The 24,390-nt window shown below is 36.7% G+C and overlaps 1 protein-coding gene across 19 annotated transcripts in view; it reads left to right on the top strand.

Moving 5' to 3' along the window:
- celf2 (cugbp, Elav-like family member 2) overlaps nucleotides 1–24,390 on the top strand; it is a 205,137-nt gene that overhangs the window by 73,503 nt on the left and 107,244 nt on the right. For 4 of the 19 annotated variants that reach the window (XM_015352321.2, XM_015352315.2, XM_015352316.2 and 1 more), the window contains exon 1: nucleotides 2,645–2,841. The exons of 5 other annotated variants lie outside the window; for them this stretch is intronic. In XM_015352321.2, the coding sequence (XP_015207807.1) occupies nucleotides 2,735–2,841 (107 nt within the window). In that variant the 5' untranslated portion in view covers nucleotides 2,645–2,734. Of the gene's footprint in view, nucleotides 1–2,644; nucleotides 2,842–9,387; nucleotides 9,691–24,390 lie in introns of those variants that run through there. 10 more of the 19 variants (XM_015352329.2, XM_015352326.2, XM_015352318.2 and 7 more) reach the window with 6 other exon arrangements.

Raw genomic sequence — 24,390 nt, 5'->3', positions numbered from 1 at the left:
CCAGTGGAATAAAAATGTGAGGTACAGTAATCCATGGCAGCAAAGACGAATATAGCATGAAGTACAAGCTGAGAAGACTTCTGTGAGGAGCATCTTATTTAAATGTTTATCTTGACCTACACTTCATTAACAGTGCACAAGCAGTCTCTAGAATAATTTCTCTAGCAGCCAATTTACATTTGGCCTTCATGGAGACACGAAAACAGCTGTTACAAAAAAATCTTAAAATTATTCATGTTGATCTTATATCAACAGACAGTTGTACATAATTTGGGCTTTGTAAAGTGTTTAGGATGTCTAAAGAATGGGCAAAGGAGGCTTACGCATTGGGTTTTTGCCTAAACAAATAACTTGGCTTAATTCAATATCTCTTCTTTTTTCCTTTTACTAGTTTAGAGTAATGTTTATACTAAGGAACAAAGAAACAGTGAATTATATCATGTATAATAGCTGAGTTGCGTTCACGTACATCAGCAAGAACTATTACTGGTGACAGCATCATTTTAAACACAGGTATCTTTTCCGTGTAGGTGAAACAAGTAGAAAAACAGGTGTAGAAGAGGCTTAGAGAGGATATATTTTATGTTCCACGGTGTCAGTTTGAGGGTTAGTGGATTACATCGTGCGATTAAGAAATCTTGACTGCTGATCCAGTCGTATTTGTGTCTCCATGCGCATTACCCTTTGTAAATTGGTTTTCACAGAAGAGTCTACTCTAAAGCACTTTTCTGATGTGACACTTATGCCAGCACTAACATTCCTATACTTAGGTATGATACAGTAGTAGCTTGGTCACAGTTTCATCATAAATGCAGGAAATCTATATGAAAAGAATTTATGTGTTAAAGGTTCGTGTTTATGGGGCTGAGGATAAATACAATTCATAGGAACAAATATAATATCTTTCATCACACTCTTGGGGAAAAAACTAATATATGTTTTTTTTTGGGGGGGGGGGGCGTTGCCCCAAGAACGTGTTGATAGACTAAAGGCAAATATTGTTCTACACAGCAACAACAAATTTCTTTTCATTTCATAGCAAGACTTTTTACATTTTTAAATTGAAATAAATTTAACTAAATTCGACACTAAATTAAAAAGAGACGGGTAACAATTTAATTAGTCTTGTACCAGCTATTTCCAGACCATCATAATGGGAGTACAATCTTCACAAAAAGAAATAAATAATAAAGAAATAACGAAAGTGTAAATGATAATTTACTTCTGTTTTTTGCCAGAGTGACAAACAAGCATGTCGACCTGAGTCGACATTTGCTTGTTTTCTACTCAGCTGTCAAAGTAAAGAATTGGATGACACTTTCTAGTTTTTTTTCAATGATTACGATACCTTTGATTGAGTGCAGGTTTCAGTTGTGACGTTCTTAAATAAGGCTGAGGATTGGCTCACTGGACAAAGTGATTCTTGGAATGAACCATAACATCCTGCATGTATTTTTAATGATTAAAAGCCACTGGTTTTGTTCATCATAACTGTCAAACATGCTGTTACAGTAAACTAAATTTATTAAATGGTGTGCCTTTTGCAGAACTACAAAATTTGAGTGTAAATATTTAGTACTGTATGTGCACAATATCCTACTTTTCCAGAGAATATGAGTGACTGTTGCAATTAAATATGTATTAATTAAAATACAAATATTAAAAAACAATGTTGTTTCTTTTAGACAAATGAAGTAAAAGGTGTTGACTATGATCAGCAGGGGCTTGTGTCTGGAAACAGATGGAACTTTTACCAAAGAAAAAAGACGGCTCACTGAAAGGATAGATACTCTGAGTTCATAGCTTTCCATGGAAGTTGCTTTTCATTTTGAAGACTAAAACCAGAAGAAAAGTAAAAGTGGGATATTCATCTAACCCGAAAAACTGTTATTTTTAGACAGAGCTGTGAAATTAAATGTATATACTGGAGGCAGCTTTAAGAAAAACTTTTTATAGTGAAGCTTAATGTTTTTTTTTCTTTCGCCTATCCTAGTTTTGGGTTTGCATCCATAAAACATTTAGAAATGATAATGAACGCTATGAATTTTTAAAAACACATTTCTGAGAACCCTTTAAGGTAAAACCGAAAAGGGAGAGACATTAAAAGGTGAGGACAAAGCCTTTTATTTGTGAAGAATACGGAGTACCTTAATGCTGGATGTCATATGAATAAGTGTGGTACACAAATAAAATAATCTAACATGTCAGAAGCAGGAGATTTTAAGAGTCTTTCACTGTTAAAACTTTTATGTAAATTCATGTGAAAGAAGTGTGCGAGAGCCTGCAGATCCCTTGTCAAAAGTTTTTAGTTTTTATGGATACTTGGACCATTGAACGAGCCATGACACAGCAATTTAAATTTCTTGGAAGAGGTATTGCATTTATACTGTATTCTAAAAAGGCGTGTCTCTATTTCACTTTATGATGCATGTAATAATGAGAATAAAAGTTAAATCTGTTTCCTTTAATGTCTAATTCTGATGGCAATTTTAGTTGAACAGCTACTAGCCAGGCAATCCTGAATGCAAACAAGGCCCCCTCAGGCAGCACAATGCATTAACGCAAGATATGCCCCAACAGCATAACTTGTCAGAGAGGATTATTTCTGCTTAGTGAATCTGCAGGGGCCCCTTTGCACAGCCACCCAGCATTGACGAAAAGAGAGCGAGCGAGCCAGAGAGGGAGAGAAGGAGAGTGAAAGAGTGGCCATTAGTGTGGAGATACAGTGGCACTGATGTTTGAGCACACTTCTGAACTGCCTTTTGTTGAGAATATCTGTGCAGAAAGCATGCGCTGTCCCAAATCCGCTGTTACTATGAGAAATGAGGAGCTGCTTCTGAGGTACTGTGCAGTGTTTTTTTTTTTTCATGTGGGAGGTTTCCAGTTCTATCAGTGCTTGTTGTCCATGAGAATTTAAGATGTGCATGTTTTTTTGTTTCCCTTTTGACACGACAAAAGGGGCTTCAATATTCTTAAAGTGCCTTCTACATCCTCGCGGAAATTCCTACGCAGTAGGATTGGAAGTGGACACAAGCTTGGCTCCGGAGTTAGTACAGTGCCGTATTTTGGTTGTGTACTTGTTTATGCGCGGTATATGCAATAATCCCGAGAACCACAGGCGACTCCATATTAGGGCATGTTGTGGTAAAATCCCCTTTTAATCTAGATTCAGCCTGCCTAAATAGGTTAATTAATGCTATACCTTTTTCTACTTTATGATAAAAATTGAGATTTTCTTCCTCTCAAATCATGCTGCTTAAAATAATTTGAGCTTTGTTTGTGTGAAGAAAGGGAAGTATGCTGAACTGGCATCCCAAGCTTTGAAAAATGTAGTCTTTTGTTTATTTGGTAGGAGGCATTTGAGCGCTGAATACATCTTTGGTCCGACAATGGGACCGCAGAACAATGGAGCTGTCAAACACTTCATTGGTGGCTCATTTCCCCCTCAAGTCTGTTTTTATCTTCATTTTTTTTAATGATCATGAAAATGGGTATTCACATAGATTAAAAGGTTATGTAATTTTTTTACATGGTCTGTGGTAAACAAACCATTTCATTTAATGTCTGCAGTTAATGGTCCTGAAGGTATTCTGCATGTAAGAATAATGAGTGTTGGTTTAAATTGTCGATTTATAGCTGGTTTGTCCATTAACTGCACAACTGAAGCTATCGGATTTTATTAAATAGCAGTAACCCTGTCATAAATCTCATAAATTGCTTGCTACCGGACTGCTTCCCCAGTGCTATATATCTGTCACACACTTCAGAGTTTGCTTTGAAAACAAACATTGTCACTATGTTTACCCTGGAGGCACAAGTCTAACAACTTTTAACACAAGGTGCAAATTTGTAATATTGGGCAGAAAAGCAAACCCTAACTGAAGCCTTTCTAAGACCATGACTGTGCCTGTCTTTGTGTGTATGTGTGTATACTGTAGTTATTCCAAGGTTTTTTAATTCTTACTTAAAGGTATGATTTAAGGACCATAAATGTATAAGCAGTTAACACACGTTCATATGAAGTATTTGTAATTTGTATTTCCTGGTTTGGCAGGTACTTGTTTTAGCAAGTTGACTCCTGTTTTGTTAGTGTAATAGTAGCAGATATATACATTGCTCTAATGGAAGGCAGAAGTATGTCAAGAAAATCTGAGACTGTACTGATACTGAGGTGTTCCTGCTTCCTACTTTTCAAATATTGGTGTAGTTCATGTTATCTAAAAAAGCTAATCATGGGAACAGCATGATGGGTAGCATGATGGTATATTTCACAGGATTACACAAAATGTGTTAAAATACAGCATTTTCATGGCAGACCCTAAGAATATGATATACTGTACATACATAGTATATGGACACATGACAATGCAGAATAATAAGAAACTTTCTGATTTTTTTCTTGCAGTTGAAACACAAAATAGTGAGATTTTTAAGATTTAGTTTTAAGTTATAGAATTTAACATACAGTACACTAAATTCAAATACAGTAACTAAGGATAAATTCCTTTGTCACAAACCTCCCTTTAACATCTGGCTTCGTTCGTTTTTGAATTTGTATTCTATAACAGTTTTACCTCATCAGATGTATTGACAATGACATTGTCACACCCAGGTTAAAAGTGGGGACTACAGAAAAGTGCAGATAAATATGATGACACAGCCACTATAGCACAGAAGTGCAAAAACAAAAATGTCTGTGTAGCTGAGTTCTTCAGGTCCACACACAAAACAAATACATCCACCAATTAATGAAATGTAAAAAAAAGATGTTACCACTGAGGTATCTATTAAAATATAACATTAAAGCTAAAGCAACAGAATTCTTTGATTCGCAGCTGATGTACGTGGTGTGCCTGGGTAACATGTACTGCCTCTTTATCGAGTGAGGATAGAATGGGTGCCTCTTATCACATTTCACTTTATCAGAATGTAAACTGCACCTTAGGGACAACAGAAAATAAAAGCACTACAGAGAATTCATTAATATTCATATCTGGAAGTTTACCACAAGTGCAGAGTGTGCATCAATACTTAGGAAGTCATTCATGAGTGAATCAATACTAATTACCGAAATCAGGGAGGTTAATTAGGAACTCCTGAATGCCTCTGATGGGGACTTCACTGCATCCAATCCTGGAAACACCTAAGCTGATGAAACCTGAGGAAAGGTGACATTAGGTTGACAGAATCAAGCTTTTTTGGAGGCCTTCTGAGCAAGGATCAGTGAAGCTGCAACACTTTGGAATAAAAATAAATGAGCCACTGAAATTTGCAGCGCCAAGCTTAATGAGGAAAAGGACAGAACTTTAAAATAACCCATGGATTACAGGATTTATAATATAAACACATTTGACCAATTTAAATTGTGCATTATTGTGTCAATATATATATATACTATGTAATATTAGGAAAGCACAATAAATTAATTATTTAAAATCTACATTTACCATTAATTAAATATGCTTTCCCTTTCCCGTGAGGTGTGCTCATTTTAAAAATGTATTTTAGGAACTAATGTTACAGTCTGTATACTTTCATACTTAACAAGATATTGATGTGCTGTTGTGCATCTGTATCTTATCTAACAAAAAGCCGGGGGTAAACAATTTAATTGAAATAGCAAGCTTTGCTTTTAAAGTGGAATTCAGTGTCTAAGATTATGCAATGGGTGTTGTTAATTTCCTTTTTTACATTTCTTTTTATTTGTATTCTCCGTGGCAGAAAGCACTGAATATGGTCATTATTGGGAATGCATTCTAAATGACATATTTTATCCAGGCATCATGAACCTGTGTTGGTATGGCAGACTACTTTTACTTGACCTTTGCTGTCACAACCTGAAGAGGATAATGGTGAAATGTGGATTCTGGTGTAATAATAGCATGATATTGCAAACACAAGAAACAGGGCATCAGTATATATGGAAGATTTAAGAAATGTCTAGATCAGTAAAATGACAGTAAGAGACATTCACAAATAGAATATAATTCCCTTTCCTATCCCTATGGACTCTACACTTCCCCAATGCTGTTTCCCCTCAGATTTCTGAAACAATACAGCACAGCATGAGTACCAATGCAGGGCCACAGCCACTGTGTAAGCCATTTTTATTGTGATTTTAGTGGAGCATCACATGAACAGTTATACAAAATTTATTTCAGGCTGAAAATCAATGCTGAATCGCTGGAACAATAACATTTAGGTCACTGCTCAGAAAGGAATGAAGAGACATCCTCCTATTCTGCAGAAAAGAACAAGCCCAGCTCCAAGCTACTATTGCTGTTCACTTGTGTCAGGGAATAAAATTGGACTTTTTTTCACCCACAGTGTCATACAAGACACAGGCAGTCAAGGCAGCTTTATTTTATTGTTTGTGAAGTATCTTTGAGTGAATCAATGAAATATAATTCATCACAGCCCAGGATTCCCAGATGTATTACAACAGTACCAGTAGCCAATCACCGGTCAAGTGCAAGCCACCTCTGGAATGGAAAGCATCAGCTATTCTGCATTAGCATACTAATAGTTAGATTAGTATCTGCCTCTAACTGCAATTGTTAAATTTCTGTAATTACCTAAAAGGGGGAATGGAGGGGTTGAGAGGAAGCACTATCGAAGAAACTCATATCATATCATCTCTTTTTCCACATTAAGAAAATAATAGCGTGAGAAGGGTTGCAAATGAAAGCTTATTTAGCCCTTATTTCTCATTTGCCTGTTAGCAGGTCATTGATTCGCAAATGAACGTTACCGCTGGGCAGTTTGTTCCAGACAAACACAACTCTTTGTGTAAAGATGTGACCCGTGTTTTCGGTATCTAACGTACCTCATTTTGGTTTACTCTTGGTTGGATTATCTTGTCCTAATTTATCTCTGGTGATTCAAGTACCTTCCCTTTTCCCCTCCTCCACACCTAAATGCAAACAACAGAATGTGTGATAATACCAATACTTCCTTTGTATTGTATTGTTTCTTTTGTGGTTAATGGTATGAGGTAACCCATCAAGTTCTGGTAGGTGAGAAAGTTTAATCAATAGGTTCTGTGTGTGTTGGGGCAGGAGTGAGGGTTGGTGCAGGGGAGAATTATCATGCTCACGTTTTCACACCCATAATTAGCAAACCTTCAGCTAAAACATTCATTGGCAATCAATAATTGTTGCGGGGCCATTGGACACATCAGTGTCCTGTGAGACCTCACCCACAGCCAGCAGGCGATTAAAACCCTAAAGCCAAAGCTAAAGGGAAAGTGCAGAAAACCCAACAACACAAAAAAAAACACTGTGACCTTTGATTCTTTGAGTAGCTTGTAAAAACTGATTAGGAACAGGCCCTGACTTGATGCAAAACTTGTGACTCAAGTTCCTTTTGACATTCAAACAGAATTCCAGTAACAGAGTGGTCCCAACAGAGGTACATACTGTACAACATTTTCCTGAAGAAAACTCAGTGTAAATGATTTTTCAGGTTGAGATGTATTGGAAAGCTTCTTACTGTGTTAGGACTGTTTTTTAAGAAGACATTCAATATACAGTATACTCAAATTAAAAGCAATTGGTGGTCTACATTGAGATGTTTCTGACTTTTGTTATTTTTAAGGTTGCTTACCACTATGAAGTACACTTGACTTTTAACAAAACTTAGCTCTACAGTACTGTGCGTAAGGAGGGAACTGTGTACCTTAGGTATGTTTATAGAGAGATTGGAAATATGTCTTTCCACAACTCACAATATCATGTTTTATAGTAATAAATGAATACAGTTGAGGGAGATGCATTGTATTGCATTTGCTTGTGAACTTCTAGTTAGTTCTGTTTTACTGCTTTGATCTTGTGAAAGCATTATTAAACTGTACATTTGAGCAATATGACCAGTGTGCATAGGGGAGCCATGGATTGGAGGAAAGGAAGCTGAACAGTTTTATATTGTCAAGCGGCACAAGCTTATGTAGCGATGTCATTAAGAGGAAAACTGTCCTTTGAAGTGGTTACATGACTTACTGCACCTCCACAGCAGAACAAGAGTGCAGAAAAGGCCATGATCATTACAGGAAAATGTTTATGTTGCAGCAGTATAAAGTTAACTTTTATTTGAGGGTGTAAGCTAACCTTTTTCTAAGGTCAGTTTCTTTCCTTTTTTGCAAAATGAAAAAAAAAAACAAGCAAAAGGTTCATTTGTAATCTTGATCTGAGGACAAATGTTAAAAAAATACTGTTATCCAAAAAATAATCGATATAACAAGATCCTTCGGTAAAGTGTTGGAAATAACCAGTGATGATAATTCAACAGCACAATATTAAAAACATGTTTTCTGACAAACCCCAATTCTATCTCTGACATTATGCTTTAAGTAAAGCTGAAAATCGTGTAAGCTGTCTGTGAAATGTGGCAACGAAATGATGTGAAGGTATTTTAAATCTAGACAACTTGTTTAATATAAACACCAGTATAACGAACAAAGTAAAATGAACTCCAGCTGTATGTGTATGACAACTCAGTTACAGGACCGTTAAGAATGTGTTATTAGAAATGTGAAAACAAGAAATTACAAATAAATGGCACATTTAAAAAATAGAACTGACTTTAGGCATATCACTTATCCATGATCACTTTTCCATGATCTCTTAAATTGGTTTGAAAGCTGAAATGTGTGCATTTCTTACCCTGCATAGGTAGAATTATCAAGAGGGTTTTGGTCAAATGTGAGATGCTGTATGAAAAAAAATTCACGAAGAGAGCACTTTATTCTGGCTTGAGAAAACGCCCTGTCCTGACGTCAACTAACAGAAATGTTTTTTCAAAAGTGCAGTACAGTGAAGCTGTTAAATAAAACACTAACCTGTGTGCTTTTTAATGCGTTCACTCCGACCTACTTACATACTACTTTACCCCTGACAGAATGATTAAAAGCTGCTTTGAAACCATGATACCCTCCGGGGGGTTGAGGCTGGGAAGAATATCACAAACTGCTGGGAAGGCTGGAGTCAGCTAGAATGCTTCCCTACAGTTTCTCCCAGCTAATTCACATGTAATTAAAAGCAACGTAAATAATTTAAGAGGCAACGTGAAACAGTAACAGGCAGTACAGTAAGCATGATTCGAAGGCATGCTGTGTGCATCCACTGTTGTAGAAAAGGACAAGAATGATGAGCAAGAAATAATTACAAATATTTTTTTTTTGTTAAAACGCCTTGGTCCCTTAGCTTCGCAGCACGATTTGTAATGAATGCGTTGTAAAAAAACTAACAAAATTATATACCGAAAGATGGTAACAATGAGGATGTCCGATTACCGTACTTTAGTGTAGGCGAGTTATTGGCATTGAAGAGTATTAATGGTTAAATAGTAACCGCAGTGTGGAGAAGCCACGCCTTCCATTTCAGCACCTGGTGTTCTACAGACAGTTGCTTCAACAGTAGGGATTTCGGTGGGGATTGGAGGAAAATGAAGGGGGAGAGAATGTGACAACTGCCGACTCTGCCGACCGCCTTGGGAAGGCCTCCCGCACCTGTCCCTCTCCGTCTCTTGGTCAGCGCAGTTGTTGAATCAGACAAGCGTAGAGACGCTCTTATTTGCCAGACCACAGCGGCGTGCACAGCAAAAAAAAAAACAGAACATGACTTCTTCTTACAATCTGGATTTTCTTCCCGATATGATGGTTGAAAGCCGCTTGTTGGTTTCTGGCGACAGAATGTAAGTAATGTGTTCTTTAAGAGACGGCAATATACACATTAATAACAGCGACAGTTCTTGTTTTTTTAAATCCAACTCATATGTTCATACGTGTTACAGTGTAGCTAGCTTGGTCATATTGTCATTCCTAGCGGAACGGGTTTGGCGCACTTAAAAAGGCATGAGGGCTGCGCTCTTACAAATTAAAGGGGCAGTGTAGTCATGTCTCAGCTTCGGGGAAAAAAGCGGAAGGAAGAATGGATACTTTGATGGAAATTGAATCACGGTGCCTGTACTGTGAGCTCTCGGTTTGCTTAAATCGTCGAAAAATGGCATGGCAGCAGAGAAATACATTAGCTTCGGGATCACACTAAACACCCGTAGTTGCACGGTGCATTTTTGTGTGCGCTCGAATTCCTGCCCGAAGTGTTCGTGCTTGCTTGTTTAGCTGCCTTCTTCTTCATGATCCGGGCAGTGTTCCTGTAGTCGAGAGGAGAAAACTTGCTTGGATACACGCAAGTGGGCAACTGCTGCATGGTTTCGCTGGGGCCTGAAGAAGACAATCTGCTGCCCACTGCTGTCTTCAAAGCCGCGGGGGAGAAGGGGGGTGGGGGGCTTGTGAGCCGGACTTCATTATCCAGCGCTGTTCCTATTCATTTTAACTCGGCATTTCCCACAATATCAGTTGCTACGCAGAGTGAAGTTTTGCCTTCTGAACATCCCCTTCCAAAAATTTCAGACTGTATCCTTCCACGTATTACACGGTTTTACTTGCACGGTGCATTGTATTTGTTGCCGTTTTACAAATACTCATTTTCCAAAGTTGACGATATACAGTATTTTTGTTTCAGTAGACATGGTACTGTACATCCCGGCATAGCAGACCCTACTATGTGAAGCCCCAACCCCCTTCCCCATATTGTTCTCCAGTGTGTATTGTGACACTTTTAAAACCTTTGGGATGTTGTGAGTGAAGCTCAAATGAAGTTGCATGATGCAGTTATACGTACCAGCTGCAAATACCAGCAAATCATCGGTGCTTCCACTTTCTCCCGGAGGCTCTTGATTCTTGACTTCTTGAGCAGAACTGTATACATTTTCTAATCTTGCACCCAAAGTGATAGGTTGCAGGGAAGAGCGCAGAACTATTGAAAGCATACAGGAGGGGATTCTGCTGTGCCTAAATGTTATTAACATGCCTTTGTCTGCACAAAGAAGATAAATCAGTCGTAAAAAATAAATTGGAGGATTAAAATGTAACAACTATCCGATATGCTTTGCTTCTTCCGTTTTTTTTTTTTTGCCCTTTCAAATCATTGTAAGCAATGCCCGGAAAAATGTGTATATCTGCTAAATTCTCCTGGTTCTTTTTTGTAGTGTTGTAGTTTGTCAGATCATATAGCCTATGGGATTTTACAAATGTAGAGGTTTTAAAATTCTTTTAAAATTGTTTTTGTGCGCTTTGAATATCCAAATCTGTCTCCGATGTTCAGACCCGTTTGTAAGCAGCAGTTTGAAAACCGATGGTTTAGTTGTTTGCATTGTTGAGATTGTCATTTATTTAAACGACAAGGAATTTATCAAATCAGAATTTCTATGACCCACGGCTAAATGACAGATGCTCTTCATACAGCATTTTATTATGATTCTATTGAATGTTCAGAAATGAGCTACATCAGAATGTCAAGAACTGGAGAAACTTGCAAAAGACTTTTGTTTAAAGTTTGGTGGGCACATTAACATTCTTCCGTAAATCGTTTTTTGAACTGTATTACAAAGAAACCCTCAAACCTCTTAATTCCCTTTCATTCTTAAGCCTGATGATTTAAACATTATACACTGAAAGTGAGTGATTCATTTTGAGTTCTGTGGGACAAAAACAAAAGACTCTTAGACACTTATCATGCTGACATCAGAGGCCAGCAATGACTGTAACCCCTGCCTGCAACATGCAGTGTCTGTGCTGGCAGCCAGCATTATTTGTAGAAAGTGATCTCCTTTTCTGTGACAAGTGGCACAGTGCTTAAGACCTAGCTTGTTTTGGACCCTGTTAATTCCTGCAGCTGCTCTGAAAGCGTGTGTTGCGTCAGTGTTCTGATTTGTTGCTAAAAGCCGCTAGATGTATTGAAGAAGGGAGAATGACATCCATCCTTCTTCTAACAAGACAGCATTAAGTGGAATGTTCAATGTTCAGAAGGGGCATCGCAGGCTATGTATGATTATCGTCTCTTATTAAAAGACAAGTCTTTCAGTAATGTGTAGTATTACTACAGTACAAAACTGAAATAAGCAATTATAAGTGATGAATAAACGCACTAAACCCATTTAGAATTCCTGTAGTCCCAATATGAGTACGGTAGCACATTATCTTACTAGATATTTTAGATCTATTATATTCCTGCGGCTCTTTTGAATGGTTTTAATATGCTATTTGGCACTCTTCATTTGCCACAAAATGCCTTCTTCATTAATAACGTTTGACCTTAGGTTCTTGAAGTGCCATGAACATACTGTCTGCTTAATCGGTGTCATGACTGGTGAATGTTGATGAATTATTGCACATTTACTGTCTTTATAATGATATACACAGGGTGCAATCACAACGGCTGTTATTTTGGCCATCAAAGCTCAGCCATAGAGATGTAAGCTTTTCAAAGGCTGTTGGATGTATTTGGTTGATGGATGTATATGTTCAAAAATCATCATTTCATGATGCAATGTTGGTCTCCTACTTTCTATCTGTTATCCATGTCATTCCCACATAACAAAAGGTAGAGGAATTATTAAAACACAGGCTACCGTTACAGATGCTTCGACAATGCATGGCTTTGTTTAAGGAGCCTTTCTTTTTTGTGCCATTTGCTTTCTGCTTAATATTTGCTATCAGCGTTCTGCACTCCATCTGGGTTTTTGTTGTCTTGGTTTGAATGACATGAGCTGACGTACATTTTTAGATTTAGAATTATGTCCATTAGCCACTTGTGAGACAATTTTTCTCTTTTGGTTAGAAGATTGTCAAATCTAGTAAATATCTCGTAGCTCATATGCCATTCGAAAAGAATAGACAGTCCTTTGTGTGTGTTATTGTATCTGTGTATGACTGTCTGAGCATATTTTGCAGAGCACTTAGCAACATCTGTAAATCTAACTGCTACATAAGGTCAAAATACATACTGCAATCTTTAAACATATGTACAGTAAATATGACCTGCTTTTCAAAATCAGGTTCTGGGGAAGTTCTTGGTGTTTTGTTTCTGTCAGTCTGTCAAAAAATACATTAAATGAGTGGCAGCAAATATTTTTAATCTAAAATATTCTAGTACAACTTTAAATATTTGTCAGTATCAAAAATCTAAGCTTGGGAATTAAAATTAAATATACTGTTTTGGGGCACGGAGGTCACAAATCCTACTTATAGTTGTTTGAGTAAAAGCTTTGAGTTTATTACTAAAGTTTCACTAGCAGTGTAAATATTTAATATTGAAAGTAATAGAAACTTGGGCTGTTGATTGCTTGATCTAAACGTTGGGTCTAAAACATTAAAGTTTACTTTCAGTACGTACTGTTACACATTAAGAAACCTAATTTGATTTCAAAGAAATATAAAGAAAAGTTGTTTTAATATACTTATCATACAAATTATAGTATATTGTCATAAAAAGGACCCTATCATTGTCAGTCGGATTAGGCTTTGGTCCACTGTGACGTAGTGTTGGACTAAGCAGTTATTGAAAACATATGTATAAATGTTTTTTCAGGTGAACGAAATATTTTTAAAATATGGAATTGTTGTTTTTTTCACGTAGGCTGTTGTTTTCTTTTTCTAAATATTCCATTTAGCACAGAAAAATTATATTCTGATGTACTTAGTGAGAATTGAGAGATCATTGTGTTGCTGTGGTTCCTTTTTTGCCAGCTGTAAACATCATGACTTTTTTTTTTGTTCCTTGGGAAAGGTCTGAGCTTTAACCTTTAAGATGTTCCACATCACAGCTGTTAAAGAACTAACGTTCTACCAGCCAGAGATTTTTTTCCCACTTTATCATTAAAATAGCACAGAACATTTTTAAGGCAGTGCTGTACTTTTTTTTTACATCATTTAGCCTCTTAATAATTATGGATATGTTCCACTTGCCACTTCTAAAATATGCATTATATACATTGACTTTGTTGTTTTGTGTACTTTTGAAGCTTTCTGTAACATTAATTTCTGGGAATGTCCTGTCCCACCAGTTTCTTACCAATATGCTTTCTATGTACAGTATCTTCCTGCCTCAGCTGAATCAGCTGATTTGAGAGTCCAGATCCACAAATCTGTGGTCTTGGTTCTTTCCATGAAAATGTCAATCCTTGAAAAGGATTGTTCTCTTCAGGTGAGTGGAAGAGTATAGTATACTGCCCATAGTAGAGAAGTTCCAGTTGCTTGATGGTCTTGTTCAGGAGCAATGAAAGAGGGGATGTGAGATTGGCCAACATATCATTGTGGCATCTTCCGCACTGTGGGTTTTGTACCTCTTTATGTGGTGAATCAAACACTGGGTTCTCAGACAAAGCTCTGTTTACAGGACAGTCTCTGTCAGAGGTAGTTAACCCTGGCACTTGGATTCAGTGCCATTACAAGACTTTGATTCTTCCATTAGATTAAATACTGAACTGATCTATAATTGCTTAATTAACCTAGGCGCTGCAGAGGACATAGCTAATTAAGGATTAGCTAGAGTGAAGACTTGCAATGGGATGGAATCCAGGTGTTAAAAGTCTTGGTACTTTTGGTAATGACAAAAAGTATGACATCACATGTACAAGCAAATGAAATGAAGTTTCTCTGAAGGCAGTCTGCTGCTCTGACCTATAAGGACAGAGTGAAGATTTTAGTAAGTGTGTAGTATCACTTCTTAAATACCTTACAAATCGTAATGCATTAACAGAAATGTAAGGGTGAATAGTAAGGCACAATAAAGTTACATTTTGACAGTAAAGTTGATAGTAAAAAAGGTGATGGGAATCTTATCAATAATCTTGATTTGTTTCACCCAAATAATCTTTACGGGACATTCCATGCCAACTCAATTTCAGGAACAAGAGGAGTATGTTTATACCCAGGTCTCTCTTACATTTTTAGTGTTTTGCTGAGTTCAAAAATGCCAGTTGTTCTTTAAAAAAAACCCCAACATTTTATTGACCCCTGACATGGAAAAGGTCAAGCAAGAGTGAAAAACCTGATAAATTAGATGCTACCGCTGTAGGTAGCACATCATTCTACCCCTAATGAACATGGCTGTCAAGAAAACAAAAAGACAAAGGACTTTTAAGACGGAATTCTCAGGATACCCTAAATCACCTTTGGCAAGTTACCAGAACAGGATAAAGAATTTTCTTTTAAGCATGTTTGTATTGTAAGCTCGTGCTGCTATATAAAATAGTTATTTTTATAAACATTCTATTTCTGTATTGTTGTTAAGAAAAAAAGACATCACAAGTTTATGGCCTATTCTGGCCATGATTGTATATGGTACCCACTGTTTAGTGAACTTTCTCAGGCAAGACACAACCACAGGATTATTTTGTACATCTGCACATAGATTTGTGGTCTTGATATTATTGTGCCCCAGAACACTAATATACAATCGTGTAAATTCCTTCCTTCTGGCCTTCTGCTCTTTTATACTTTTATATTTATCTTGCACTGATTAGGATGAATATTTTATGAATTTCTGGGGTCTTGTTCAGATAGGAAGACCAAAAAAGTAAATTATAAAATGCAAAATAGCCCAGGCATTGAATTTGACTAAACAGAAAAATATGTATTTCAAATTCAGAGTTAAGGTCTAGTCCTTTTAGTATGGTGACAATATGACATTGTTCTCTTGTGATCATTGGTGTAGTTAAGAAATGGAGTCCCCCCCACCCCCTTATCTGATACCACAATGTTGGCCCCTTAATAGTTGTTTTAAACAATGAGTCCTGGCAACGTTTTATTGTAAGTAATGCTTCAAATTCAAATTCTGTACTGGTGGCTGAGGAAACCAACATCAAAATGTATACAGCTGTACCAAACAATACAAATAAAGAGGTAAGACCAACCAAGACCCAGCCAAGATGAAGAATGTGGTCCCAGATAAAGAATAACCATTATTTAAGCATTCTATCATCCATTGAAACTGTGAGCCATTTTTATTATTGGTATGGCATTCATTTCCAAGTAAAGATGCATGACTGGAGATTTTGTATGCAGAAAAATGTATACATTGAATGAAGTTATTGAAGTATTCATTTTGCCTTTTTGTAAGCAGTGAGGGATTTTAATTACTCAGAACAGTCTTCTTGCACTTGAAAGATGTTTTTGCATGTTCAGAGCACTGTGTGATAGGCGCTATGCAGTGAATTTGAGGCCTGTGTAATGAATTACATCTGGGAGAAGTGCTTGTGTGAAATTAAACTATTAACTGAATGCACAAGTCATTTCATGTTAGCAATTTGGTGAATGGTTATGACCTACCTTCTCTTTAAATCTGTAATGTACTGTTTAATTAGGTGATGAAGCATTTTATGTCCAGTAAACACAGAGTCAGTTAATAAAAAAAAACGGTGTAAATCTATATAGTATATACAGTGCCGTTTGTTTTTATAACCATAAATCCAGAGAATATATTAATCATGTAAGTTTTTTTTCATGAAAATATCTAAAGAAAAGTTGTGAAAACCTACAGCTTTATTTCCACTCAGTTAGACATTATGCACTAGTAGATGTGTGAAAATGTCTCATTAAGCATGTTTTGTAGGCTGCATATATTTTTAAAGGGGGAAAAAATATAACATTTGTTGAGCAGTATATTTTTATTAAAAACTCATTTCAGATTTTGTATTTATTACAAAAGGAATGTTAGTTTGTTGTTGTCGGGGTGTTTTGTAGGTGAGATTTTAATTTGGCACAGCATTACTGTACATGTGTTGGTGAACTTCTACCGCTGCACCATCGAGAGCGTCCTCACCAACGGGATCACCGTGTGGTATGGCAACACCTCTTCGCGAGAAAGAAAGGCACTGCAGAGAATGGTCAATATGGCCCAGAAGGTCATCGGCTGCGGTCTCACCGAGATTAAACAGCTCTATGAGGACCGCTGTCGTGGTAGAATTCTGGCCATCACAGAGGACAGTCACCACCCCGGGCATGAGCTCTTCACCCCACTGCCCTCAGGCAAGAGATATAAGAGCATACGGACACTTACCACTAGATTCTTCAATAGCTTCTATCCACAAGCAGTGAGACTGGCAAACACATTTAGCCATCCCCCTCGGACCACACCTACACCATCACCATCTACCTCTTTATGATTTCTTATCTATTGCACATCTCCAGTCATTGTTTACACGTCTGTATTGTTTACATTCAAACTGTCTACGTGTTTACTTGCACATTGTCTATTGTTTGTTTGTACATTGTCTTGATGCACTGTTTGCACTTTGTTTTGTTTTTTACACTTGTTTTACAATAGAGAGACTTTCTGTAAGTAAGAATTCCATTGTACCAGTACCGGTTACATATGGCAATAAAGTTCAAGTTCAAGTTCGTTTGAAAGGAAAAATTGCACTCTTTTGTCTTGTCAATTGGAGTTTGACTTGAGCTAGTCAGACTAGTATGGTATTGCATTAAATTAACTTTGATAAATTAGTATCCCAGCACATGTAGGACCTGTAAATCAAGAATGTCTTTGTGTTTTGGAGAAAATGATTCTTAGTTATGTTTTCTTTTTTTTACCCATTAACTAAGTTGACTAGGTGGAAATATTTATAATATTGCCAGATACATTTGGCACTTGTCATCACTATCACCTGCTTTAATATAGTGCAGTATAAAATATTTTAGTTTTGTGTTATTTATTGTACTTCATGTGAAAGTTTGAAGATTTTATATCCCCTCTGTGGAGATATTTGATTTCAGTTTGTCTAGGCTGTACATACCTATGTACGTATGTTCTTTTACTTCATGACAATGTTTACTGTAATCATAATTAAGACGGGGGATCGTTAATTTGTTTAGACTGTATTAGTACAAGGTGTTGATACATCAAGATCCAGTGGTACATTAAAAGAAAGAAACAAGAAGTTGGATAATCTGAAGCCAAATACACTCATCCCTCACTAGACGAGTATTATAGGTTCCAAAATATCAGTTTGTAGGTGTTAACTTGTAAAAGTGACTCTAAATTCCCATTAAAATGCATGTAAAACACTCAGATTTGTTCCATGGGCTCATATTTAGACATAGACAAGGATAGTTTAGGCACTTTTCTGATGGATTTAAATAGTTTAGCACTATAAATTGCTAAATATATGCTACAAAAAGTAGAATTTACCAACACTTTTTTATGTATAATGAAGCAATTATGGTGGGAAATAAAATTTGCAAGATCTCTTTACTGCACGTTAACGATAAATATTACATGATCTGATCAAAGTTTCTTACTAAACAAAATAACAAAATAAATCTTGTACAGTAAAAGATGGAAGGAAAAAAAACTAACTATAAAATCAAATCCTCAAGCTGTCTGGTGGTATTGATACTGTGCACTCATAGTGTGCTTAATCAAAATTAATGTATAATTTGTGAATACATATTTGCAAATTATGCATTCACAATATGAATTTATACCATAACTTTTATCCAAACTTCTTAAGAGAAATTGTAAAAACGGTAGCCTAGACGAGTGAAAAATGGAAGAATGAGCTACACGCTTGGCACATGCATTAGAAGGGGAAGATCATTCGTCTAAGAAAATTAGGTACAGTACGTATATATGTATTGCTCATTTAAGCGAGTGCTCAGAAGTAAAGTGCTTGCTTAACGAGGGGTGAGTGTATTTCATTTAGTTTTATATAGAGAGCAGTAGGATTGTGAAACTGAAGTGCAGGATGTTATCTATCCAGCCATTATCAGTACGCCAGTGTTCCAAGTGAACACTGTGTGTTCCAGTCCCAGAAGCATAGGGTGCCAGGCAGAACTGAGCTGCACAGCATTCTATATAGAACATCATTTATCAGTTAACACTAATGGGATTTGTTACGTCTGCCTGTTCCTTGACTTTTATCACATGCCATGTCTATAAAAAACAGCAGGACACAAGGCTAATTAACTCTAAAAGTTGTGGTCCTATGAGCCTATGTCATGTACTGTACCCAAGAAAGCCTGCAAATGAGAGGAATTTCATTTTGCCTATCTTCCTCATGTGATAATTTAGTAGCTCAGTAAATGTAAAACTGTGTTCAACCACTTCTCAAAGGAAGTCAGAGTTTCAGCTTCAATCACCTGGCTGTGTAGCTAGTTCTAACTCTTTGTGTAAAGAAAGTGCCCCGTGGTCGCTGTCCCAGTTTAATTCCTTTTTAGTTTTCATTTGTGACCCTTTGTCCTTATTTTGCTAGTCTGAAAGTCTGAATTGATCATCAATGTCTGTACCTCTTAGGATTCTATACACTTGGATCCAATCTCCAATCTTGGATCAGTCTCTTTTGTTCAAGACTGAAGGTATTTTGTTCCTTGAAACTTTCTGGGGATTCACTGAATAACTGAAAGTGTTTTGAAATGGAACAAAATATCTAAACTGTTCTTTAGAATTTGAAATGGCCTTATTAAATAATTGTAAAGCTTCAATAAGTTCCCTTGATTTAAAAGACCCACCCACCTTTGCATTTATACCCAAACACTATATTTGCTTTTGAATTGCTTCCCAGCGTTGTTGCAGTGAGTTATGGAAGACACCCTGTGTACACACCCAGATCCCTTTGCACGGGGTCAAACGGATACCTGCTGTAATCTTAATAAAGTGAACCTTGTTTAATTTAAACTTTATTTCTGGTGTAAGGTGGGTGGACATTTGTCATGGCACAATGGTTTTCGATGAAGAAATTCCTGGTAGTCAAGTAAGCTGTATGTTGTTGAGGTCTTTGCAAGAATATTGTTCTGTGCTATGTCGAATTACTGCTTTATGTGGTAGGAGTATTAAAACGATATTCAGAGCACATGTATGAAATTAAGGGAGCTTATAAGAATGCAAAGGAAACTTCAATAGATGTAGCAATAATGTATCTATGCAATATATGTCTCCCAATGTGCATAGAACTGATTTGAACCATATAGTCAGGTTTAAGGCTAAATTTACTAATTTTTGGTAAATTAAATTTAAAAATTAAGTTTCATGTGTAAATTCATTTGTTCCATAGCTTAGTTGTACTTATTAAAGTAGAATTGCCTCTGGAACTGCTACATAAGTTCCATTTAGCATCTATCCATTATTAGAAAGACACAGTACTGGATGGTAGTAGCCTGGCTGGGGTGTCATTCCATGCAGGGCAAAACCCAGATAAATAAGCACACAGAAACAACGTGTAGTGGCCAATTAACCTAGCAGCATTTTTTAAATTAAAGCACAAGTTCAATAGGCCTGTCTTTTTTCAAAGTCTACAGCATATGTTGGTGTGAAGTCACACTTTCCTCCATTATGTTTTGAAGTAACGTTGCAGTAAAGAAGGCTGCTCTCACTGAATATTAGTGTTAGCTGGTTATTTGCAGACTTGGGACACGGTATCACTCGATCTCGAACATCTCTTAGATTGTTTAATTAAACCAATTGAACTTCAATCCTGGATGTAGTGTCACCATTTCATTTTACCTATTAAATGAAAATGGAATTGCCTTCCAGAGCTGAAATTGTGTGCCTCTGATAAAGATTGTTCCCCCAAGCTCTGATGCACATGGAGACATATGTCCTTTTGATGGCAGCCTTCTGATTTCTCTTTCTCACCAGCTTCACTGCCTGTGTTAAGCCTCAGAATTATCAGGGCTGGCCTTTCTGTGTTACCAGTGGCATTAGATGAACCGAGACAGAACATTGGCTCCTTTAACTTTGTTGGAAATTGAGGCTATGATCCTAAGTCTGGATCAGTGTTTGCAGGAGGATAGTGAGGCTCATTAACTCTTAGTTTTGCTGGGAAACTACACTCATGAATGTCAAAAGAAGTATATGTACTGTAGTATTGTATGCTTAACTTAACATTTCTGATTCACGTTAAATAGTTAGGGTGCTTTCTAGGAGTTTTAATCATACCCGAAAACAGTCCTACCTGAATAACATTATGGGAAAGCATAGAGTAAAACTTGAATACGTATGAGTCACAGAATGCCCGAACACTCTTTACATAAAATGAGAAAATCTGGTTTAAAACACTGGTTTACACAAAATAATACGGAAGACCAATAATACAAATGGTGTTCTGCGGAAGGTAACAGTTCTATTACTTTGACAAAATCCAAATGTTTGGATCGTATTTTAAATATACTTAACTGCTTTTAAATGTGTTTTACATTCTTCCCTGTGGGAAGTGTAGAACAGTCTAACCAGAGGTCTCCAATGCAGACCAGTTAGTTTTATGGGTCACCCTGAATCACCTGTGTTTTAAAGATTAGAAACACTTGCAAGTTATTGATCAATTAAGCAAGTAATTTGTTCACCTAAGGGAACTCTTATCCTTGAGGGTTGAAGGGTATTCTGATTTCTGTTCTAAATGATCTCTAAATTGCTTAATTTAGCAAATCACCTGTTTCATTGATCACAGTTAAATTGCTCCAGGTCTTTAGAAATTGCTGATTTAATGGTGACCTATAAAACCTGCTGCATTGACTGTCTCCAGGATCAGGTTTGACAGACCGTTTATAGAGTGCCTAATTCTAAAAGGTTGATATTACATATAAAAATCTGTGCATCACAGCAAGGATTGCTAAGGAATTACCTACCAGTGTTATATACCAGTTTATATAAGCATTATCAGCTGTGAAAGAGATTGTAAATACCGAGTACTGTACTAAAATATAATGGAGCTATATGCCATTAAGCTTCTTGAACCTTACCTGAAATAAAAATAGCAGTGTACAGTATGATTATATGCAACTTACTGAGCTACCAGAAAACATAGGTGTACATATATACAGTAGATATGTACACAGATAATTTGTTTTAGAATAATATTGTTTCTCTATGAACAAATTGAGGAGGATGCCTCAGTAAATAACTTGTCTGCCTTTCTAAACCTAGACCCTAGCAGGACATCGCAGCTCCAGTATCCAGTTTGGCAGTATCCATCAGCTAGTGTGGACATGTTGTGTTCTCCACCTGCTTCTCTGGTAGAGACAGCTGTGATGTTTCAGCCTGCTCCTGATGCATGCCTGTGTTTCGGCTCGCAGCCGGAACTCCTGTCACCTTTTCATTACCTGTGTCACGGTCCCCCTACGCAACACCGACTGCGCCGACAATCTCTACAGCAGATCGATCATACGGCTGCTTTGGCTGCTAAATGTGAGCAAGGACTCTCAGCGCATGAATTTTCGAGTTTCACTTGTGTGCGTCTCGATGACTTTACTGCCCTTCCCCTGTCATTGTTCGTTCATTCTTGTTGTTCTTTGAACTGTTCCACTAGCATGTTCTCACCTCTCAAATAGCGCTTTTTCACTTCACCTCTGTGCTGTAAAAACAGCTGCTAAATAGCCCAATTCTTATGGCGATTTTGATTGTCATATTTGCAGCTCCTACACTGTGCACGCTGAATAAATTGAATAGCTCTTAAGATGACATTGGGCACTGTGCAAAACAATTGCCTCGCCACAAGGCAATTTGTGTTCTGCTGCTGCATTTTTTTTTGTTTTGTGCCTGTCTTGGCATTGCCCTCATAAAGCTGGAAGAAAATCCTGTCAGACTCCAGACAGTCCAGTCCAGGAGTCCAGGTAATGGAAGCTCTTAATAATATCTAAGGAAATCTCCTTGTGTATTAAAATGAGGTTAAAAATGTTGGTTTTATCCAGAAAATAAGAAAATACACTTTTTACTAGAAGTCCACAGAGAAACATTAGATGTTTTGGTTTGCTCTTTGTTGTAAACCTTAAGCTGAAGTTTTTAACACTTGAAGCAGATAACTTGTGTCCAGAGTTAATTGTATGGATGTTCATTGGATCGTTTAAGAAAAATGAGGAATATAGGGGGGAGCTATATATATTCGAAAGTAATAATGCAGAACACATTTTTCCAGAATGAGGAGAAAAATAACATATAATGGGTATCAGTGGTTACTCCTATGGCAGACAGAGATAGACCCTGAGGTATAGTATATCCATCTGTCTGTAGATAAACACAGGCTATATAAAGGCAATATTAAAATAGTGTAATCGGCCAGTATTGTGAATTGTGGAAGAGCACTCTGCTTCAGTCGATTAGTTTGTGAGAATGTTTCCTGCTCTCTGAAAATGCTGTTTTTTTATTATGATTTTTTGGTTTTGTTTCCAGGGTTTTTTTTTTATGAATTGGGCTGGAGTTTCAATTTATTGTGGAGATATTGCACATTTCTGGAGCCGAGAATAAGAACCGTTATTATTTTATCTGGCTGAGCTAGGGAGTTAGGGATAGTAAATCTACATCTAATTTGATATAGCAGGCTGGTAGTAAATAGTAAATAACAACGCACAGTTGTAGAAATGAGAAATATAAATCTCTCCAGATCTCAACTCCCTGGGGTATGCAGGAACTACCGATCTCCCGTAGGGAGTTGAGAGAGAATTTTCAATCTTTACCGATACTGAATACACTGCCTGGGTTTTATGAGGCCAAACCTGAAACCTTTTCAGTTACTCTCTGTTACTGGTACTGCTAGCTAACAGTGTGAATATGAATCTCTTGACTAAGTTGACTTATCAAGGCATATTGAGAGGGGATTACATGTTGCACGACAGATTCCTATAAGAATTGTGTTAATAAAGAAGAAATGTCATTAGTTAATGAGATATACACTTAATATAATTATAACAGTACAGCTGACTAATGAATAAATAGCATTCATGAAAATACTTTAAACTAGGCAGCTGTTTATATCAACTTTGTAACTCATTAAATATAATCCCCACAATGTAGTGATCGCAGTTTTCGTTTGAAATAACAGGGAGTATTAAGTGCTTTAAATAGAAAAGGATTGAATTTATCCCCAATACAATTTACGTTTTTTTTATGCCTTTCCGTGTTTACTTTGGAACTTAATTTTAAAAACTATGCATTTTGCTGAACTACAGTATGATTAGTGCTTTGCTTGATTTATACTCCTAAGATGATTTCTTGTGAGTGTTTTTAACAGGTTGGTCATAAACTATATTTCTTCACTTAAGATGAAAATCGAACATCTGGTACTTGTTATGGGTTTTGCCTGTCCTTGGTTCAATTATACACTCTTCCCAGTGATTTTTTTAAAATCTAATTTTCCCAAGGTACATAGGCATTAGGAAACTCTTTCCCAGAAGGGAAGGCAGATTATCTAGTGATTGCCAGTGTTTTACTTTAAATGTGTTTCTGATTAATCTTTTCAGATGACCATGATCAAATTTTGTTTTCTTAGCTCATTTGATAATTTTAAATTAAAACACATCAGGTTTACAGGGTGTGCAGGAGAATGTTCATACAAATGTCCTGATATTCCAGAAACTCCTGAACACCCCTCACATCCTGCCAAAGTGAATTGTGTAAATTGCATTTTAAAATTAATGATCTAGGAGGAAAATAAGCTTAAACAGTGATCAATTACACTTTATGCTGCATATCTTTAACAATATGTTACCTCTTGAAATCAACTTTCCCCCATAAATTAAAAAAAGAATATCCTTGCACAAGTAACTTTTATCTGTATCGTTTTAAC

This window comes from Lepisosteus oculatus, chromosome 7 (genome assembly GCF_040954835.1).
Source record: "Lepisosteus oculatus isolate fLepOcu1 chromosome 7, fLepOcu1.hap2, whole genome shotgun sequence".
NCBI classification, from domain to species: domain Eukaryota; kingdom Metazoa; phylum Chordata; class Actinopteri; order Semionotiformes; family Lepisosteidae; genus Lepisosteus; species Lepisosteus oculatus.
This window is presented reverse-complemented; position numbering and strand designations above follow the sequence as displayed.